We start from the raw sequence: 22,159 nt of genomic DNA, 5'->3' as shown, positions 1-22,159 counted from the left end.
CCAACTCATGACTCACTGGGTGGCTTCCTCTTGGAGCTTCAACTGGAGTCTCCACCTCTTCTCAGCAGCAAAGCCACATTCATTGCGAGTGACTCAGAAGAGCTAAAGGTGCCTTGGAGATGGGCTTTGGACCCAGATTGGCAAACACCTCCAAAGTCCTTCTTGCGTTCTGCGTTCATTTAGGAGAGAAGCCACATGCGGGCTCTCTCTCGGAGAAAAGAAAAGGATCCTTTGGCCAGGATTGCATTCCAAAAAGGCAACTTCCAGAGATCTAGGTTTCCAAAAAAGCAGTCCAAAAAAGCAACATTTTCCAAAGCAATTGCAGGTTTCTGGAAGCTGCTGTCTAAAAAGGAACTTTTTGAAGCTTCTAGAACAGGCATGGGCAAGAGTCAATTTTAGCTAAACAAGGCACTAAATCATTCGTATACAAGGGTTGAATGAAAGGTAATGCCTCCACCTTCATTACTTGGGTTTGGATGGGAATATTCGTTACTTGGGTGGGAATATTCATTACCTTCGTTACTTGGGTTTGGATGGGAATAGCCCGGGCTGTGGCGCAGGCTGATAAAGCAGTCAGCTGCAATAGATCAGTCTGACCGGGAGGTCATGAGTTCGAGGCCGGCTCGGAGCTGCGTTTGTCTATGTCTTTGTTCTATGTTGAGGCATTGAATGTTTGCCTTGTATGTGTGATGTGATCCGCCCTGAGCCCCTTCGGGGTGAGAAGGGCTGAATATAAATGCTGTAAATAAATAAATAAATAAATAAATATTTTAATAAATCAAACGCAGAAATAATCTATAGAATGTGCTCTTTAACTACCACTATTCACTTTTCCACACAATCACTAGACAATTGGATACATTTCTGCCAATGATGAACCATCACGGAAGTTGACACTCTGATTCTGCAACCGGCGTCTCACAGGACCCATTGTGCACAGATCTTCCGATAGCCAAGCAAAGCAATAATGTGACCAACACGTTCTTGTGAAATGCCGATGATGCTTGAAATTTCTCTCCGAGTGGTACAGCGATCGTCCTGAATCAATCTGTCAACCTTTTGCTTGGTTGCTGCCACAGGACGTCCAACTCTTTGTTGGTCACGCAAGTCAGATGTTCCCACCTCAACATTTTTAAACTTACTCGCCCAACGACGCACGGGACTCACATCAACACAACCACCATAAGCAGCTTGCATTCTCTGGTGAATCTCCTTTGGGGTGACACCTTCTGCTGTCAAGAATTCAGTGACTGCACGTTGCTTAAGTCGCATTGACTGACCGTCTGCGTAGGGTTCCATACTTCGCATTTTAACAACACAACTGTTCGATGCTAAGGCTTCCCGCCAAATGGAACTGTAGAGGAGAGGCTACTGAACAAGCCAGGACCTGCCGCAGACCAGTGCTGCCATCTGTTGAGGAGTTACGAAGGTGGAGGCATTACTTTTCATTCAACCCCCGAAGATGTTAAAAAGACTGTGGGCCAGGAAGCATCCCTGTTTTACTTCCCGTGTTGTCTTGCAAATCTAGACATCCCGTTAAACTATCCCTGATAGTTGGTCATCTCTTTTGAAAACATCCAATGAATGGCAATCTCCTATTTTCAAACTTTATTCCATTGTTGTTGTCACTGTATGTCTTCAAGGTGTTTCCGATTTGTGGTGACCATAAGGCAACCCATCATGGGGTCTTGTTGGTGAACCTGTTGTTGTTGTGTTGTTTCATACTTATAGCAACCTTTGGCAAAATTTTGTTCAGAGGGAATTTGCTTGTGTCTCCCTCTGAGGCTGAGAGAGTGTGACTCGTCCAATTGGGTTTTCATGGCTGAGCAGGGATTCTATCTCTAATCTCCAGAGTTGAAATCCAATGCTGAAACCACTACACTATGCTCTCTCCCTTCTCACTTAACATCAAGTCCATCTGTTTATTGTTATCCATCATAGAAATATGGAAGGTCAATATTCAAGAGTAATATATTTGTGAAGACTTCATAAATGGAGGCCAATATTGCCTTGTTTACAATCTTGCTTATGGGATTCCTGGAGATTGGAGATCATTGCACAACAACATCGGGGCAAATGTCAATTATAGGGAATATGAAATAGGTGAATGGGTTGCTGTGAGTTTCCCGGTCTGTCTGGCCATGTTCCAGAAGCATTCTGTCCTGACATTTTGCCCACATCTGTGGCAGGCATCCTCAGAGGTTGTGAGGCAAGTGTGGTTTATATATCTGTGGAATAATTTCCAAGATGGGATAAAGGACACTTGTCTGTTGGAGGCAATTGTATTACAGTAGAGTCTTACTTATCCAACACTCACTTATCCAACGTTCTGGATTATCCAACGCATTTTTGTAGTCAAAGTTTTCAATATATCATGATATTTTGGTGCTAAATTCGTAAATACAGTAATTACTACACAGCATTACTGTGTATTGAACTACTTTTTCTGTCAAATTTGTTGTATAACATGATGTTTTGGTGCTTCATTTGTAAAATCATAACCTAATTTAATGTTTAATAAGCTTTTCCTTAATCTCTCCTTATTATCCAACATATTTGCTTATCCAACGTTCTGCCAGCCCGTTTACGTTGGATAAGCGAGACTCTACTGTAGCTGTAATTGGCCACCCTGATGAGTATTGAATGGCCTAGCAGCTTCAAAGCCTGGCTGCTTCCTGCCTGAGGGAATCCTTTCTTGGGAGGTGTTAGTTGGCCCTGATTGTTTCCTGTCTGTTGTTCTTTATTTGCTGTCCTGATTTTAGAGTTTTTTTAAAAAACTGGGAGCCAGATTGTGTTCATTTTCATGCTTTCTCTTGAAATTGTCGACATGTTTGTGGATTTCAATGGCTTCTCTGTGTGGTCTGACATGATGGTTGTTAGAGTAGTCCCGCATGTCTGTGTTCTCAAATAATATGCTATGCCCATGTTGGTCATCGAGTGCTCTGCTATGGCTGACTTCTCTGGTTGAATCAGTTTACAGTGCCTTTCATGTTCCTGGATTCGTGTTTGGTGGTCCCTATGTAGACTTGTTCACCTTGGTAAATAGAGACACTACATTGAAGCTGATCAGTTTATCATTGGTGTTCAGCTTGAGGTTTCTGATTATTTCTATGAAATGGGCTGAGTCCTTCATGTAGTGTGTAGCGAGCCCAATATGAGTTTGTAGCTGTGCAGCCAAAATTTTTGCTAAATCGTATGTGAGAGATCCAATGTCACTACTGATGGGTCTGAGCAGGATGGAGTCCTTGTGGATTTTTGGGAGTGAATTAAAAAGTCTAGTCGTGTCCAACTCTGGGGGTTGGTGCTCACCTCCATTTCTAATCCAAAGTACCAGCGTTGTCCGTGGACACCTCTAAGTTCATGTGGTTGGCCAGAGCGGAGCCATCGGAGCGGTACCTATTGATCTACTCACATTTGCATGTTTTCAATATGCTAAGTTAGCAGAAGCTGGGGCTAACAGCAGGAGCTCACCTTGCTCCCCGAATTCAAACCTCCAACTTTTCGGTCAGCAAATTCAGCAGCTTAGCGGTTTAACTCACTGCACCACCGGGGGATCCGGGAGTGAATTAGGTGAATGTTACTAATAGTAGAAGCGTGGTTATGTAATGATATAAAAAAGGAGTAGGATACAGTAGAGTCTCACTTATCCAACACTTGCTTATCCAACGTTCTAGATTATCCAACACATTTTTGTAGTCAATGTTTTCAATACATCGTGTTATTTTGGTGCTAAATTCGTAAATACAGTAATCACTACATAGCATTACTGCGTATTGAACTACTTTTTCTGTCAAATTTGTTGTATAACATGATGTTTTGGTGCTTAATTTGTAAAATCATAACCTAATTTGATGTTTAATAGGCTTTTCCTTAATGCCTCCTTATTATCCAACATATTCGCTTATCCAACGTTCTGCCAGCCCGTTTACGTTGGATAAGTGAGACTCTACTGTAATAAGGAGTAAAAATCAGCAGACAGTGAGCGTAAGGTTTGTAGAATGGTCTCTGTATTTGTGTATTCATCGGTTAGTAAACTTTGTGTGTAAATACTAATGTCAGTATGTGTTTTGTTAGTATTTGCCTTTGATTTCCTTGTGTAGGACATTGCAGCGACTACATAGCTGCGTAGTTTTAGCAATATATATATTATACTAGCTTTGCCCGGCCACGCGTTGCTGTGGCTTATGGGAATCCTTTGTTGGCCAGGTGGAATAGCAGTGAATAGCCTTGCAGTCTCAAAGCCTGGCCGTTTTCTGGAGTAGCTGGAGCTGTTTGTTGTATGAACGTAGAGGCATGGATGAGGAGTTGTGCTGCCAAGTTTAGTGTTTCTGGGATATGTAGTTTTGTGTTTTGTCCTAGGCCGAAATTTCATTACCCTTTTCTATATATATATAGATTATATTTAGCAATATAAATAAATAAATAAATATTATAAAAACCTGACCTTTTTTTGTTTTACTCTTTTACTCTGTTTTCTTTCTTCATTTCTGAACATAACAATAGTTTACAAAAAGGATATTCTCGGACAAATAGTCCGATGCAAAGGGTTTTGCTTACGTTCCCAGAACTGCATCCTACGTCCGCAGGAATTTTCATCCCGACTCTCAAAATATTATTCATTTGCAACCCAGTCAGTTTTGCAAACAAGGCAAGACCTTTTAAATACCTTCTTGGTTGCTCAGTGTGGCATTGGGAGGAAATCAATTAGTTTAAGACCTATAACCCACCCTATTGCAGACATTTGGGGGTAAGTTCGGTTTTATTTGGAGGAGCGAAGCTGGCAGAGGACGTGTGTTCCATGCGTTTTGTTTATGGCACACGGAGGCCAAATATTTGCTTGGCACAAGGGCCGAGATTCCAGGAAATTTCCACTGTTTTGACACTGCTGTCATTGTTTTCGTTCCTAATGCCTTCCATGCTGTCGGGTAATTAAACAGCGTGACCCACTGGGAAAACAAAATTCTTGCACAAACACGGCTGAAATTAAAAAAGAGAGGAATGAATCTTGCTAAGAAAACACCGCGAGGCAGGCAGAGTCAACTTGGAGGCATAAGAAACTCAGACCTGATTCATTCACTCTTGCATGCAAGAGGGAAAAAAGGTTCCCAAAGCTTGTGTCGTCGAAGGCTTTCATGGTCGGGATCACTGGGTTGCTGTGAGTTTTCCGGGCTGTATGGCCATGGTCCAGAAGCATTCTCTCCTGACGTTTCTCCCACATCTATGGCAGGCATCCTCGGAGGTTGTGAGGTCTGTTGGAAACTAGGCAAGTGGGGTTTATATATCTGGGTGAAAGAAAGAACTCTTGTCTGTTTGAGGCAAGTGTGTATGTTGTGGTTGGCTGCTTTCATAAGCATTGAATGGCCTTGCAGCTTCAAAGCCTGGCTGCTTCCTTCCTGGGGGAATCCTGTGTTGGAATGTGTTATCTGGCCCTGATTGTTTCCTGTCTGGAATTCCCATGTTTTCTGAGTTGTTCTTTAGTTACTGTCCTGATTTTAAATACTGGTTGCCAAAGTTTTCTTGCTATTGAGTTATAAGAGGGTTTTGTGCAATGTTTCGATCGCATTTTGTGCTTTGGGTTTTCTTCCAGGACACGGCGTCAAAATAAAAAATGAACATACGCCAAAATAAGATATTACAAGTGATTGAACCTTTCTTCCTTTTTTTTTTACGATGGCGATAATATTGACGAGTAACTTTAATGTCATGACATGTCTGTACAGGAGAAAATCTTTGCGGCAGTGTTTCTTGCTCTGCCTTTAGTTTTATATAAAGAGAAAACATGTTTTCTTTGCCAGTTTTTCTGCACCATGTAGTTTTTGTTTTTGCTTTTACATCTTTGTTGAACTCTGCTGTGGTTTTGAACTTTGAACATGTTTTAATTGGTTCTTAACTGGGAATTTTTTCATGCTGTTTATATTTAGTCTTATTTTAATGATTGCATATTTTCTATTTTAAATTGTATGCTGATACTTTTATGTTATGCCATATGAGTCTCCCATGGGAGAGACAAAGTGGATAATAATAATAATAATAATAATAATAATAATAATAATAATAATAATAATAATACGAAATCCAGCATATCTATCTTGTTCGCTGTGTCATAATAAAATAACCCTTCACCTCCCTTAATGCAGCTTGACACCATTCTAACTGTCATGGTCCAATATTATTGAATCCGGAAATTCTATAATTATTATTTTGTTTATTTATACCCTGCTTTTTCTCTCCACAAGGAGACTCAAACACGTATTTCTTGTGCTTTATCAAACTACAACTCCCAGTATCCCATAACATTAAGGTGTGTTAGTTCAAGAGGTGCCAAATCTTATTCATTCAACAGTGTGGGAGAACCATTAGTTTATGAAAGCTTATGGTAGCAGCTTCTTTCTTTCAGGGTGCAACTACACTGTATTTATTTATTTGTTTACAGTATTTATATGCCGATTATACAATTAACAAGGACAGACAACACAAACAGAGGGAAAGGCAGTTTTCCCATCTTATTTGTGCTCGACTCCAGCCATCGGGGAGGTGGAGTGCTGTCGCTCCATCTTCCATGCCGAGCTTTCCTCCGATTGATGTCCTTAAGGGCGCCTTTATTACCTCCCTGCTAAAAGCAGTACCTATTTATCTACTCACATTTCTACTTTCGACCTGCTAGGTGGGCAGATGAGCAGGGGCTGACGATGGGTGCTCACCCCAACCTGAGCTCATACTGTCGGGCTGTGGGGCCGGGCTGTGGCGCAGGCTGTTGAGCAGCCTGCTGCAATAAATCACTCTGACCATGAGGTCATGAGTTCGAGGCCAGCCCGTGGCGGGGTGAGTACCCGTCAATTAAAAATAAAAAATAGCCCCTGCTCGTTGCTGACCTAGCAACCCGAAAGATAGTTGCATCTATCAAGTAGGAAATAAGGTACCACTTATAAAAGTGGGGAGGCAAGTTTAACTAATTTACGACTTGGAATGAGGAAGTGCCATCAGAATGGATGATGAAGCAGCTGCTCCCCCCTGTGGCCAGAATCGAACATCCCTCAGGAGAAGGTTAAATTGCCTCTGCGTCTGTCTGTCTCTGTTTTTATGGGCATTGAATGTTTGCCCTATATGTGTATAATGTGATCTGCCCTGAGTCCCCTTCGGGGTGAGAAAGAAGGGCGGGATATAAATACTGTAAATAAATAAATAAATACTGTCAACCTTTCGATCAGCAGGATTTTCCTGCAGCATAGCAGTTTAGACTGCTGTGCTAAGCCCGAACTGCTTTAACTGTGGAATTAATTCAGTTCGGCTGCACTTCAATGCTGTTGAGTCCTGAGATTTGTTGCTTGGTGAAGCACCGTTATTCCTAATCTGCTGGAAGCCAAGTCGTGCTAAATCCATCTGCAGTTCGATCGACTTGTAGTCCAGTGCATCTCCAGAATGCTAACTTGAGGAAGGTTGCACCAGGTTGTAATTCACAGAGATGTTTGTGTCGATTGCACTCCTGCTCACCGAGCCTGACGCTTCTTCCTTTGCTTTGTCCCTTCCAGGGCTGAGAACTACTGGTGGCGCGGCCAGAATAAGCGGACCCTGAAGGTGGGCCAGTTCCCGCGCAACACGGTGACCTCGGTGGCGGGGCTCTCGGCGCACGACATCAGCCAGCCGCTCAAGAACAGCTTCATCCACACGGGACATGGAGACACCAACCCCCAGCAGTGCTGGGGCTTCCCCGATAAGATTGACGAGTAAGTCTTCGCACAGCACTTTCCCTGCCTTCACTCATGCGCAACTCAGGGGCTGTTGCACCTCAGCGCTGGTTCACCTTGTTCTTAACACACCCTCCACCACAGCAGGCTAGGTTTAAACAGTTTTGTTGCACCCCAAGGCAGCATGAGCACTGGAAACTAAACAGAGACCAATAATCATATAATACCTTTATTAAAACAATAATAAACTCAGGAAAGAATAAGTGGAAAGGATGAGTGAGCAATAGTCCTTTAAGAAATGGTATGAATTAGTCCAAAGAGTTGAAGAGATATGTCCAATGTTATTGTCCAAAGTCCAGAAACCGAAACACACTCAAAACTGTTGGGAAGTTCTTGAGCGAGGAAACAACAAGAAAGCAGGAGTGAATAACAAGGTCCAAAGTCACTAGGAAGTCTTGGATATCAAGGCAGGCAGAGGACGAAGCTGAAAGCAATCTGGATTCAGGAACAAGGCAAGGACGTGAATTTACTCCGGATTAAATCGGGAGTCGCGGCTCGGCTTGGCCGCCAGGAACAGGAGACTTGGCTTGGTGAAATCAGGGAACTGGAAACGGTGAAGTGTTCTCAGAAGTCGCTACGTTGACACCACGAATTGTTCACAGTGCAAGACACTTTTATAGAACTTAGATCTAATCACAGGGAAGGGAAACCAACTCCCCAAAGGTTCCCAAGGGAATCTCCGATCCAGTATCGCCTTTAGATACCAAACGTTGACTCCTTCGAAGCTCCTGTTTCTGTGATCTCTGGCGATGCAAAAATTCCCTTCTGTTAAAGGATACATTCCCTGGGGAACTCGGGACATCTGGTTCTACCACGGGAGTAATGTTTTCAGTATCTCTCCCAATTAAGGAAGCCTCGGAGCTATCCACAGCTGGGGTCTGTAATTGGAAGGAGCCCTGAGAACTGGGTAAAAAGTCAGAATAAGCTTCATCCTGGTCAAAGTTCATTTCTGAACCAGGTTCAGAACCCAAAGGTGGCTGGGGTATAACAAGTTTGTTGATAAAAGATAACAAAGTCTGAATACAAAGCAGTAAAGAAAACAATCTTCCAAATGCAATGGCAGTCAATAAAAAGCAGTATTTCAAATGCAACGACACTCAGTCAAAAAGGCTATATTCCAGAGGTAAAAGCAATTTGCAGAATATAATTCCAAGTGTCTGATATAGGAAATTAGTCCTAAAAAAAGGCAACATGAACTTCAGAGAAAAGTCCAAAACACAGTTTCCAAGTATGAACATAAATGAGAATCTTTTGCCATGAGCTTAGACAAGGCAGGAGATGTGCTTCCAAAAATCAACATTGCTTCGTCTGAAATCTTTCCCTGTTTCTCCTGTATTTACCCATGTTTACAAGCCAAGGGAGCATTTCTCTGTCCTTGAGTTCCCACTATTCTTAGGGAACGTCTGAGGCGATGAAACTTTAACTAAGGAAGATTCCTCTAACTCACTGCCAGAGACACCTTGAACTTGTTGATGTTCTAAATCCTGTGAAAAGTCACCCTTATCATTAGTTTCTGTTTCCACGCTAGCCTGAGGCCTCTCTGACAATTCACAGCCAGAGCCTTCAACATTTCCAGCATCAGAGACTTCGAGATTTCCCTCATCAGCATTGCTTTGGTCAGCCTGCATAAACCCAAATCCCCCTTCATCATCAGACTGAACCACAACAGGGACAAAGAGGTCCTTTGAATTTAAAGACAATGAGCACACAAGGGGTTAGGAGTCTAATCAGTCCCCAAATTACAAACATCTGACTTACATATGATTCATAGGGTTTTTTTGGGGGGGAGGGGTTCTGTGTGAGGAGCGACTTGAGAAACTGGTGTAAGTAGAAAGCTTTCATAGCCGGAATCACTGGGTTTAGTGGGTTGTTGTGAATTTTCTAGGCTGTTTGGCCATGTTCCAGAAGCTGTTAATAACCTGTTAATAAGCATTAATAAGCTGTTATTTATTAATGTTTATATATGTGACCCCCGAGCAGGAGAGAATGCTTCTGGAACGTGGCCATACAGCCCGGAAAACTCACAGCAACCCTATCTTGTTCGTAACTTGCGTAATGCCTGTTCTGTCTGTACGTGGTGTTCTTGAAAAACAGGCAAAGTATCAAAGTAAACATGTTAGGTAAGTCTCTTCCTCAATCAGGACTCATCCTAGTATATCAGTCATGAATAGACCTTTGGTTGGGCTACTCAAAACATTAGACAAGGAGACGCTGGCCAGGTTGTAAACAAATGAATGGGGTGAATGATGGTCAACCTTGATAATCTCCCAACCTTGGGGCAATGTCCCAAGTCCAAGGCATCCTGCATTCAGAGGCCATACTTTCCCAATTAAATTTGCCTCTATGAGATGATGATGATAGATAGATAGATAGATAGATAGATAGAATATTTATTTTTTATTTATTTAATTACAGTATTTATATTCCGTCCTTCTCACCCCGAAGGGGACTCAGGGCGGATTACAGTGAACACATGTATGGCAAACATTCAACAGACAAACAACATTCAGTTTTAGACAGACACAGAGGCATTTTTGACATCTTTCCAGCTTCACGATTCCGGCCACAGGGGGAGCTGTTGCTTCACCGTCCATTGGTGGCTGTTCTTCCTCATTCTTTCCTCGTGAGCAGTTTTATGGTGTTGTAGATTAGTTAAATTAGCCTCCCGCATAAAGCGTACCTAAATTTTCCCTACTTGACAGTTGCAACTGTCTTTCGGGGCTGCTAGGTCAACAGCAAGCCGGGGCTATTTTTTTTTTTTTATGGTCGGAAGCTTAACCCGACCCGGGCTTCGAACTCATGACCTCTCGGTCAGTAGTGATTTATAGCAGCTGGTTACTAGCCAGCTGCGCCACAGCCCGGCCCCATATATCATAGATATATTCATAGATATATATATCATAGATATATATATCATAGATATATTCAGCATAAATAATTATTAAAGAAGCTTCCAACCCTTAAGGTCTTTCAGAAGAATAAACAGAGCAACTGTGACAACATACTGTCTCCTCGATATACAAGTCTTCCACGATATTGCGAGATCTTGTGTCCATCAAATAGAATTGGGAATCTTGCCATCCAAGATTTGGGTTTTCTAACTTTTTGCATCTCTTTGAGTTCATCTTCTACACTGTAGAATGAATGCAGTTTGACCCCACTTTGGTTGCTGTGTCTCAGTGTTATGGAGTCCTGGGAATTGTAGTTCAGAGCAGCATCAGCACTCAGCAAAAATCCTGGTAAAACTACAGCTCCTATAGCTCCACAGCCTTGAGATGTGGCAGTTGAAGTGGGCTCAAACTGCATTTATTCTGCAGTGTAGATGCACCCCTTTGTCCCACTTCATGTTTGCAAACAGCGCCTGTGTCCTAAACAAGCTCCTTGGCCCAATGGGATTTTTATCAGCTGGCGTCTCTCTTTCCGTGTGGGCGGCTGCGCATGTACAGGCCGTGTGAGGCCGATGTTTCCATGCTGCTCAGGAGGTGCGTCAGTGCCGCCTTTGCCCTGTGTGCGAATGACTACCACGCCTTCCCTGACGTCTCCCTGTTTCTTATGGTGCTTCAAACCAGACCGTCCAGTGGAAACACCCCGCAACTGAGCCGCCTTGAATCTCTTTTGAGAGAGGAAAGCAGGACATAAATATAATAATAACAACTAGTGTGTGTATCTTGGCATTGCCTGAGTGTCAGAGGGGTAGTTGCCCTCCTGCTTTCTCCTTTCTCCAGCTCTGAGAAGGCAGCCAATTTGCTTTGCTCCTTTTCTTTCCCAGTGACACCAAAAAGGGCCACTTCACCCAGCTACAGCTAATCCACTTTGATCCTTTTCTTTCCTTCTGCTCTGGGCCCAAAAGGGTTTTTTTTTAAATTTAAACCCACTATTATTTTAAGTTGGGTAATGTAAAGTATTTAGGCCAAGTTTGGTCCAGATCCATCAAGCCACGTGGGAGCCTTTGTGGCACAAACCAACCAACCAACATACACTAACTTTTATATATATCTACAGTAGAGTCTCACTTATCCAAGCTAAACGGGCAGACAGAAGCTTGGATAAGCGAATATTTTGGATAATAAGGAGGGATTAAGGAAAAGCCTATTAAACATCAAATTAGGTTATGATTTTACAAATTAAGCACCAAAACATCATGTTATACAACAAATTTGACAGAAAAAGTAGTTCAGTATGCAGTAATGCTATGTTGTAATTACTGTATTTACGAATTTAGCAGCAAAATATCACGATGTATTGAAAACATTGACTACAAAAATGGCTTGGATTATCCAGAGGCTTGGATAAGCGAGGCTTGGATTAGTGAGACTCTACTGTATGTATGTGTGTGTGTGTGTGTGTGTGTGTGTGTGTGTGTGTGTATATATATATATATATATATATATATATATATATATATGATGACTAGCTGTGCCCAGCCACGCGTTGCTGTGGCTTATGGGAATCCTTTGTTGGTTAGTCTCGGTGCGGCAAGTAAGAACGCTGCAATTAGTCACCTTGATTAGCATTGAATGGCCTTGTAGCTTCAAAGCCTGGCTGCTTCCTCCCTGGGGGAATCCTTTGTTGGGAGGTGTTAGCTGGCTCTAGTTGCTTCCTTTCTAGAATTTCCCTGTTTTCAGAGTGCTGCTCTTTATTTACTGTCCTGATTTTAGAGATGACATTATTATGTATTAGTATACCACATTAATTATTATATATTATATTTATAATCTTATCCATTTTTTGGGAGAGGGGGGTTGAGTGAAGGACATACCTTGGATGTGTTGGTGTATTGTGGCCAAATTTGGTGTAATTTTGCCCAGTGATTTTGTTGTTAACTCAGTCCTAATTATGCACATTGCATTTTTTATATATACCATATATACTTGAGTATAAGCCGACCTGAATATAAGCCGAGGTACCTAATTTTACCACAAAAAAACTGGGAAAACATTGACTCCAGTATAAGCCGAGAGCGGTAAATTCAGAAATAAAAATAGATACCAATAAAATGACATTAATTGAGGCATCCGTAGGTTAAATGTTTTTGAATATTTACATAAAGCTCAAATTTAAGATAAGACTGTCCAGCTCTGATCAAATCATTATTCTCATCTTCTGCAATGTGCTTATGTATCCTTTTAATAATAATAGAGTAAAATAATACATGTAGTAGTAGTAATAATAATAATAATAATAATAATAATAATAAATACAGGAAAATAATACATGTAATAATAAATAGAGTAAAACAATAAATGCAATAATAATAATAATAATAATAATAATAATATCAGAGTGAAATAATACATGTATTAATAATCATAATAAAAATTGAGTAAAATAAATGTAATACAGTAGAGTCTCGCTTATCCAACGTAAACGGGCCGGCAGAACGTTGGATAAGTGAATATGTTGGATAATAAGGAGAGATTAAGAAAAAGCCTATTAAACATTAAATTAGGTTATGATTTTACAAATTAAGCACCAAAACATCATGTTATACAACAAATTTGACAGAAAAAGTAGTTCAATACACAGTAATGCTATGTAGTAATTACTGTATTTACGAATTTAGCACCAAAATATCACAACGTATTAAAAACATTGACTCCAAAAATGCGTTGGATAATCCAGAATGTTGAATAAGCGAGTGTTGGATAAGTGAGACTCTACTGTAGTAGCAACAATAATAGAGAAAAATAATAAATGTAATAATACCAATAATAATAGAGAAAAATAATAAATGTACCATATATTCTCGAGTATAAGCTGACCCAAATATAAGCCAACCAGGACCCTCACCCGAGTATAAGCCGAGGGGGGCTTTTTCAGTCTTAAAAAAGGGCTGGAAAACTAGGCTTATTCTCGAGTATATACAGTAATAAAAATAGATAGATAATGATGATTATAATCATGCCTAAAGAATATAACCCATTGGGCACCAAGAACAGAGCATTTGTAAGCAGGCGTGAGTCTCAATCCTGGTCTAAAGTCACATATGTTTGGTAGAAGATTTTGAGGAGATATAGAGAAGTGTTTCACCATTGTCATGTTTCTTTCTTGCTTTGCTTTCATTGCAGGCTGTACCTGGGAAATCCCATGGACCCTCCAGATGTGCTAGGAGTGGACCTGAATGCAGCCAGACCCACCCAGCTCCCAGGAAGGACAAGAAGTAAGGCCAAGCTTTGACCATCCACTTGCCTCACTTAAGGTGCAGCTATACTGCAGAATTAATGCAGTTTGACATCACTTTATAGCTCAATGCTATGGAAACATGGGAGTTGTAGTCTTAAAAGATATTTGGTGGTATCTCACCAAACTCCCAACTAGCAGAATACTATAGCATTGAGCCATCGCATTTAAAGTGGCGTCAAAGTGCATTAATTCTACAGTGAAGGCCAGGCATGGGCCAACTTTTGCCCTCCAGGTGTTTTGGACTCCAACTCCCACCATTCCTAACAGCCTCAGGCCCTTTCCTTAAGCGGCTGAGGGGGAAAAGGAAGGGGCCTGAGGCTGTTAGGAATGGTGGGAGTCCAAAACATCTGGAAGTTTAACCAATTTAATACACTTTTCCCATGTTTTTATGATAGAACCAATTAGGAAACGACATTTATCACCCAGGAACAAACATTGTGTTACATAACTTTATTATTATTATCATTAGCCACCTCTCCTCGTGGCTCAAGGTGAGGCACAACTTTGCTGAAAACACGTAATCATAAAACATTATATAAAATACACAAATTAAATAATAATAATAATAATAATAATAATAATAATAATAATAATACACTTTATTTATACTCCGCCGTTCTCCCCAGAGGACTCAGAGCGGATTACAGCATGGGAAAGTTTCCCTTTGGACTACAATGCATAGAATCCCCTTCTAGACAGCAGAGCCCATACTGTTTGCTAAGACTGGCATTTAGCAAGTCTGGCATTTGATAAGTCAAAATTCAACCCTCACACAGACCAGGGCTATGGAGTTCCTGGGAGAAATTTGAGCAGAGTTGCGCAGCGGAAGCGTGCTGGGCCTATAACCCATGTCTGTATGAGTGTTAAATTGAGACTTAGCTAGATCTCTGTCTCAGTCTCCCCTCTGTCAGCGATCTAGCGATCTGCTTAGATGCACGAACAAACATGCACACGTAGCTGTCTGCCCAGCGGTACTCAACTTTTATTGCAGTAAGTTACAGCTATTTACAAAGCACACAGCCGGAGAAGCTCATCTACATGTCCAGCTAGATTGATGGCCACCAGCAAAGAACATTATCAGTAAAACTGTCAACGCCCACATTCCTTCCCAGTGACTGATGTCCGGCTACTAACGGAAGCTACACAATGTCACTCTAGGAATAAATCTTACTCTATGCGTTTAACCATTGCCAGGGGCGGTTCAACCATTAGGCGAAGTAGGCGGTTGCTGGAGGCGCCATCCTCTAGGGGGCGCAGTTGAGGCACCTCCGACCAGGCGTGGCAGGGTATAAATAAAGTTGTTATTATTATTATTATTATTATTATTATTATTATTATTATTAAGTTAACTAGCAATGAAAGTGGGATGATGGTCATATGGGGTGGGGAGTCAAGGCTCTTCTGGTCTCTTGGAGCGGTTCTTAAACACGCTCTGTGTATTCCAAGTAGACTGAAACATACATGTGGGTTATTCTGCCTTGATATTCTGGGTTATATGGCTATGTAGAAGGACCCTCAGGGCTCTTCCACACAGCCATATAACCCAGAATATCAAAGCAGAATAACCCCCAATATCTGCTTTGAACTGGGTTATCTGAGTCCACACTGCCCTATATCCCAGTTCAATGTTTGGTGCTAAATTTGCAAATATAGTAATTCCTACATAACATTACCATGTATTGAACTGCTTTTTCTGTTGATTTGTTGTAAAACATGATGTTTTGGTGCTTAATTTGTAAAATCATAACCTAATTTGATGTTTAATAGGTTTTTCCTTAATCTCTCCTTATTATCCAACATGTTTGCTTATCCAGCGCTTTTATTTTTCAGTGATTGGTTTGGGGGGGGGGGGGCACCAAAATTCCGTTCACTTACACTTGAAAATTACCTAGGGCTGGCCCTGACCATTGCTCTACTGGAATTGCACACACACACGAGCTTTAACAATGAGTGAACACTTCACACCACACAAACCATTACTCTAACACATAATCCCCACATCTAAAAGCATCACACCTTCCTGAAATGTTTCATGTTCAAGCCTCTGCCCTTTGCATGGTGCTGCTGAACTAATGTGCTGTCCTTTCTCTCTCTCTTTCTCTCTTGGTTTCTTTCCTTCTCGGTGCCTTTGCTCCTCTCTCCTTCGGTGGGGTGTCTCCTTCCGCTGCAGGGGAGCCTCCTCCTCGGCCGCCTCAGCCTTCGATCTTCCTAAAGAGTAAGTGGGGCCGCTTCCCGGTCCGCCGGCCCCTCTGTGCCTGCCCTCTCTGCTCTCTCTTTGCTCCTCTCTTCACAGGTATGCACAGGTGTGCATTGGCATGTTTGCCTGCTTGCCCTGTGAACAGCTTGCCTTGCAACCACCCACTTGCAAGAGTGGGATGCTGTTGTGACTCAGCTGGATCCTCAGGTTGATGAGGATTCTGGGATTCAGGTTCAACATCACTCTGATGAGGATTCTGGGATTCAGGTTCAGAATCCAGTTCTCAATGATTCTGTTGTGTGTGAATGTTCATTTTCCCACAGCTAGGAATGTTGTTGATGAAAGTGAAAATAGCCAGGTGTGAGATTTAGACTCAGAACAGGATGGTTCTCAGATTGATACTACTAAGCAAACCGTTGTCGAAGGCTTTCATGGCCGGGATCACAGGGTTATTGTATGTTTTCCGGGCTGTATGGCCATGTTCTTGTTAATGTGGGATTTGTGTATTGGTAGTGTTTAAATGAAATTTGTCTCTTGCCTGTATTGCATACTGATTGCATCATCCAGAGTGTAGCATAGTCTGGAAAGAGTTAATTACTAAGAAGCTGTGATGACTTTGATGTGTGGCTGGAACTGGGGAGTGTCCAGACACAAGTGTGTATGCATTACTGATTTCATCAGTTCAGTTCTGATCTGTTCTGCTCTGAGTTGAGTCGAGTGCTGTCTGCTGAGAAGTAAAGTCCTGTGTCCATTGTCTTCAAGTCTGTTTGTCTTTATTACTGCTTTCAGTAAAACTTGTATATAGTTTTACCATTGTCTCTGATGTCTCTTCGTGCTGCGTTCCTCTGACTCCATCCAACTGCTGCTGTGCTGCATAAATTACTCTGACATTTGGTTATAGGCCCAGATCCCAGATCCTAGAAGTATTCTCTCCTGACGTTTCGCCCACATCTGTGGCAGGCATCCTCAGAGGTTGTGAGATATGGAGAAACTAAGCAAGAAGGTTTATATATATCTGTGGAAAGTCCAGGGTGAGAGAAGAACTCTTTTCAGTTGGAGGCCAGTGTGAATGATGTAGTTAATCACCTTAATTAGCATTGAATAGCTTCATCTACTGGCTTCTTCCTGCCTTGGGGCATCCTTTGTTAGCTGCCCCTGGTTCCCATGTTTGGAACTCCTCTGTTTTCAGAGTGTTGCTTCTTATTTAATGTTCTGATTTTTGAGTTTTTTAATACTGGTAGCCAGATTTTGTTCATTTTCATGGTTTCCTCCTTTCTGTTGAAGTTGTCCACATACTTGTGGATTTCAATGGCTTCTCTGTGTCGTCTGACATGATAGTTGTTTAAAAAAGCAGTATTAAAAAACTCAAAAATCAGAACAGTAAATAAGAAGCAACACTCTGAAAACAGAGGAGTTCCAGACATGGGAACTAAGGGCAGCTAACAAAGGATGCCCCCAGGCAAAAGTAGCCAGTAGATGAAGCTATTCAATGCAAATTAGGGTGAGTAACTGCAACATTCACGCTGGCCTCCAACTGACAAGAGTCACTCTGGACTTTCCACAGATATATATAAACCTTCCTGCTTAGGTTCTCCATACTTCACAACCTCTGAGGATGCCTGCCATAGATGTGGGCGAAACGTCAGGAGAGAATACTTCTAGAACATGGCCACACAGCCTGGAAAACATACAACAACACTAAGCAAACTGCTTGCACTAACGAGCTGTTTGACCTTGATAGCAATGATGAGATGGGAGCTTTGGATCGTACTGACCGTCTGGAATTCCAGGTTAGACGAAGTGCAAGAATAGCTAGTAAGCGAGAGGTCAGGGGTCAGAGAAATGCCTTCATGCTTTGTTATTAAAGCCAGGGGTTTGGAGGCAGATCTTTGTCAAAGCAACTTTTGCCAACCAAGTATCAAGATCTCTAGTTCTCTTGGATTGCCTTGCTGTTTGCGTCTTGGGACTTTGCTGTTTGCCTTGTTATTCATGTTATGGGACCTTATGTACTCTGGTGATTTTTGCATTGTTTTGGATGGCTTTAATTTGCAATAATCTCTTGGAACTACAGTAGAGTCTCACTTATCCAAACCTCGCTTATCCAAGTTTCTGGATGATCCAAGGCATTTTTGTAGTCAATGTTTTCAATATATCGTGATATTTTGGTGCTAAATTCGTAAATACAGTAATTTCAACATAACATTACTGCGTATTGAAATACTTTTTCCGTCAGATTTGTTGTATGACATGTTTTGGTGCTTAATTTGTAAAATCATAACCTAATTTGATGTTTAATAGGCTTTTCCTTAATCCTTATTATCCAAGCTTCTGCCGGCCCATTTAGCTTGGATAAGTGAGACTCTACTGTATTTTGCAACTAATTCTTTGGAACTGTATTTTTGCCTTTTAAGAACTTTTTCCTTTTATATTTTCTAATAAACTAAAAAGACTACATTCTGTGTGCAATCTGGTGTATTTAGCATGGCGAAGCTAACCTGAGGTGTGACAATTGAAACAAGCCAATGCAATCGTTGGCTGGATCCATAGGAGTCTAGTGTCTGGACCAGGCATGGGCCAACTTGGGCCTTCCAGGTTTCTAGTTGAAGTCCAAAACACCTGGAGAGAGGGCACAGGTTTGCCCATGCCTGGTCTAGACATTGAGGAGGGAGCTGTAGTTGTTTTACTCTATAAACTTAGTTTTTGTGGCCACCACAAACTGTGTTGTATTGGTTGGGACTCAGAGAAAGTCATTGAAAAACTAGAGCAAAATGTGCTGCAGGGTGTCCCACAAAAACAAAGTTTTTGCAGTTTAATAGACATTTTACATGTGTTTCTAATATAACCAATTAGGAAATGACATTTATAGCCCAGGAACAAACATCGTGTTACATACTGTAATAAAATACAGAAAATATTTTAAATGTTGGAGGACCCCTGTAATCCCTGTCAATGCTAGGATCTCTGGTTCTCTGCTGCTCTCTGGTGGAGAAAGCTATTTGCCAACAAAGTTATAGTTAAGATAATGTGAGGAATATGGGAGGCTGTGTTTTCAAAGCATGCCCTAATCTTGTCAAGAAAAGCACCAGAGACCTGTGTTTATTGGAAAGAGGCGAGGAAGGGAGCATGGCTTGTGTGTTGGGTTGTGTGTGTGTGGAAGCATGTGTGTGTTCAATGCACTTTAATAGGAACAATAGTTTTGGTATCTGCCTCTCCCTGATTGTAGCTGTCACTACTTGCACTTTCTTGGACCAAGTTCTTTTTTGGAGACAACCCAGGATTTTATCATAGTATATTTAATGTATGTGACTTTATTTGTTTATGACCTGTTTTATTGTTGATTGACTTGTTTTATTGTTGTATTTTATTCAACCTCTTTCCAAGCATGGAGAGGCACAGAACTCATCACATGTGTGTCATCTGCCTGGGCTTGGCCCCATGTAAGCCACCTCGAGTCCCTTCGGGGAGATGGGGTGGGGTATAAAAATAAAATTATTATTATTATTATTGGGTTGTTGTATGTCTTTCGGGCTGTGTGGCCATGTTCCAGAAGTATTCTCTCCTGACGTTTCGCCCACATCTATGGCAGGCATCCTCAGAGGTTGTGAGGTATGGAGAAAACTAAGCAAAGAGGTAAATATATATCTGTGGAAAGTCTAGGGTGAGAAAGGTCAGTGTGAATGTTGTGTAGTTAATCACTTTAATTAGCATTGAAAAGCTTATCTGCTGTCTTCTTCCTGCCTCTGGGGCATCCTTTGTTTAGAGTCGTTAACTGCCCTTGGTTGATTCATGTCTGGAAATCCTCTGTTTTCAGAGTATTGCTTTTTATTTACTGTTCTGATTTTTGAGTTTTTTAATACTGGTAGCCAGATTTTGTTCATTTTCATGGTTTCTTCCTTTCTGTTGAAGTTGTCCACATGCTTGTGGATTTCAATGGCTTCTCTGTGTAGTCTGACATGATAGTTGTTAGAATGGTCCAGCATTTTTGTGTTCTCAAATAGTATCCTGTGTCCAGGCTGGTTCATCAAATGCTCTGCTATGGCTGATTTCTCTGGTTGAATTAGTCTGCAGTGCCTTTCATGTTCTTTGACTCTTGTTTGGGCGCTGCGTTTGGTGGTCCCTATGTAGACAACATTCACACTGACCTCTCTCACCCTAGACTGTCCACAGATATATATTAACCTCTTTGCTTAGTTTTCTCCATACCTCACAACCTCTGAGGATGCCTGCCATAGATGTGGGCGAAACGTCAGGAGAGAATACTTCTGGAACATGGCCACACAGCCCAAAAGACATACAACAACCCTGTGATCCCGGCCATGAAAGCCTTCGACAACACATTATTATTATTATTATTATTATTAATAATAATAATAATAATAATAATAATAATAATAATAATAATGCATGGACTTTGGAAGCAGCCAAATCCAAATCTGGATGCGATTTGTTCAGATTTTTGGTGGCCTCCCTGCTACCTTTACCTTTCTATCTCTCCATTTTTGCTTGGGTTGTACATGGTGAGTTTGGAGCTTGTGTGGGGCCAAATTTGTTCCTTTTGAGGTGTTATTTGGTGCATCTCGGGAAGGCCAGGAGACCCCTTCCCAATACATGAAGGTGTTGTTTTCCAGATTTTCCCCTGTGTAAAAAGTTGAACTGTAACTCCTAAAACCTAGTTACTGTTAGTGGGAGATTCAAGCTGAAATGTGCTGGCATCCTGCCCTTTCCTCCTTTATTTTGGGCTTGTCCACCATTAGATTATAACACTAACCATCTCATCACATTGAGAGGGGAAAGCATCGGTGGTTGTCCCTTTAAGAGTAGAGAATCACCCTTCTTATATAGTCAGCTGTCCTGCTTACTTCAAAGAACCAGCATGAACGCAGATCAAAGATAGCTGCTCTCAGAACCAATCTTTATTGAAGAATACATGACTTGGAAAAAGTCGAGAATGACCTAATGTTTACATACAATCATTTTTATCACCTTTGTTGCAACGTCACACCACACGTAAATATCATCATCAAAACCCCACCCCCTGTATCACATTACTACTATTCCCACACAGTCTACCAATTATAATTGTTTATACTTTCAACCCCGAGTTCCCATGCTCTTCTATCTTCTTCTGCCAGGTGCTTTCATGAGACTTTCAGGATTATTTATGTTATGACTCCAAGTCCAGGGCTTGGAAATTCAGCCCTGGGACTTGGTTCCATGACAGTCAGCAGTCCCATTTCGCCTTCTGCCTCCCCATCACATTCACGGGGGGGGGGGGGGGGATTAAGAGCTGGCAATATATTCATATTTAGCATTCATTACAAGGTCAGTCTAACTTTTTTGTTTTCAATCAGGAGAAACAATAATATCCAAAAAACAAAGGGATTCCTTGCCATGCCCAAAGCCCCTTACATTAAAGGAGACTGGCACCAGGTTAAAACCAATTCTTTCCATGGGATTCTATGGTTCTCCATCAAAGCCCATAGGATACAAGAGACAATGATCCAGGTTAAAAACCATTGCTTTCCATGGGATCCTATGGTTCTCCATCAAAGCCCATAGGATACAAGAGACAGTGATCCAGATTAAAACCATTGCTTTCCATGGGAGCCTATGGTTCTCCATCAAAGGATACAAGAGACAGTGATCCAGAATAAAACCATTGCTTTCCATGGGATACTATGGTTCTCCATCAAAGGATACAAGAGACAGTGATCCAGAATAAAACCATTGCTTTCCATGGGAGCCTATGGTTCTCCATCAAAGGATACAAGAGACAGTGATCCAGAATAAAACCATTGCTTTCCATGGGATCCTATGGTTCTTCATCAAAGGATACAAGAGTCAGTGATCCAGAATAAAACCATTGCTTTCCATGGGATCCTATGGTTCTCTATCAAAGGATACATGTGTCAGTGATCCAGAATAAAACCATTGCTTTCCATGGGAGCCTATGGTTCTCCATCAAAGGATACAAGAGACAGTGATCCAGAATAAAACCATTGCTTTCCATGGGATCCTATGGTTCTTCATCAAA

At 41.5% G+C, this 22,159-nt stretch overlaps 1 protein-coding gene across 6 annotated transcripts in view; it reads left to right on the top strand.

The window, feature by feature from the left end:
- tnk2 (tyrosine kinase non receptor 2) overlaps positions 1–22,159 on the top strand; it is a 192,872-nt gene that overhangs the window by 157,424 nt on the left and 13,289 nt on the right. For 4 of the 6 annotated variants that reach the window (XM_062976905.1, XM_062976901.1, XM_062976903.1 and 1 more), the window contains 3 exons: positions 7,530–7,724; positions 13,814–13,905; positions 16,099–16,221. In XM_062976905.1, the coding sequence (XP_062832975.1) occupies positions 7,530–7,724; positions 13,814–13,905; positions 16,099–16,221 (410 nt within the window). The remainder of the gene's footprint in view (positions 1–7,529; positions 7,725–13,813; positions 13,906–16,098; positions 16,222–22,159) is intronic. The other 2 variants (XM_062976902.1, XM_062976904.1) reach the window with 2 other exon arrangements.

This window comes from Anolis carolinensis, chromosome 3 (assembly GCF_035594765.1).
Source record: "Anolis carolinensis isolate JA03-04 chromosome 3, rAnoCar3.1.pri, whole genome shotgun sequence".
NCBI classification, from domain to species: Eukaryota; Metazoa; Chordata; class Lepidosauria; order Squamata; family Dactyloidae; genus Anolis; species Anolis carolinensis.
This window is presented reverse-complemented; position numbering and strand designations above follow the sequence as displayed.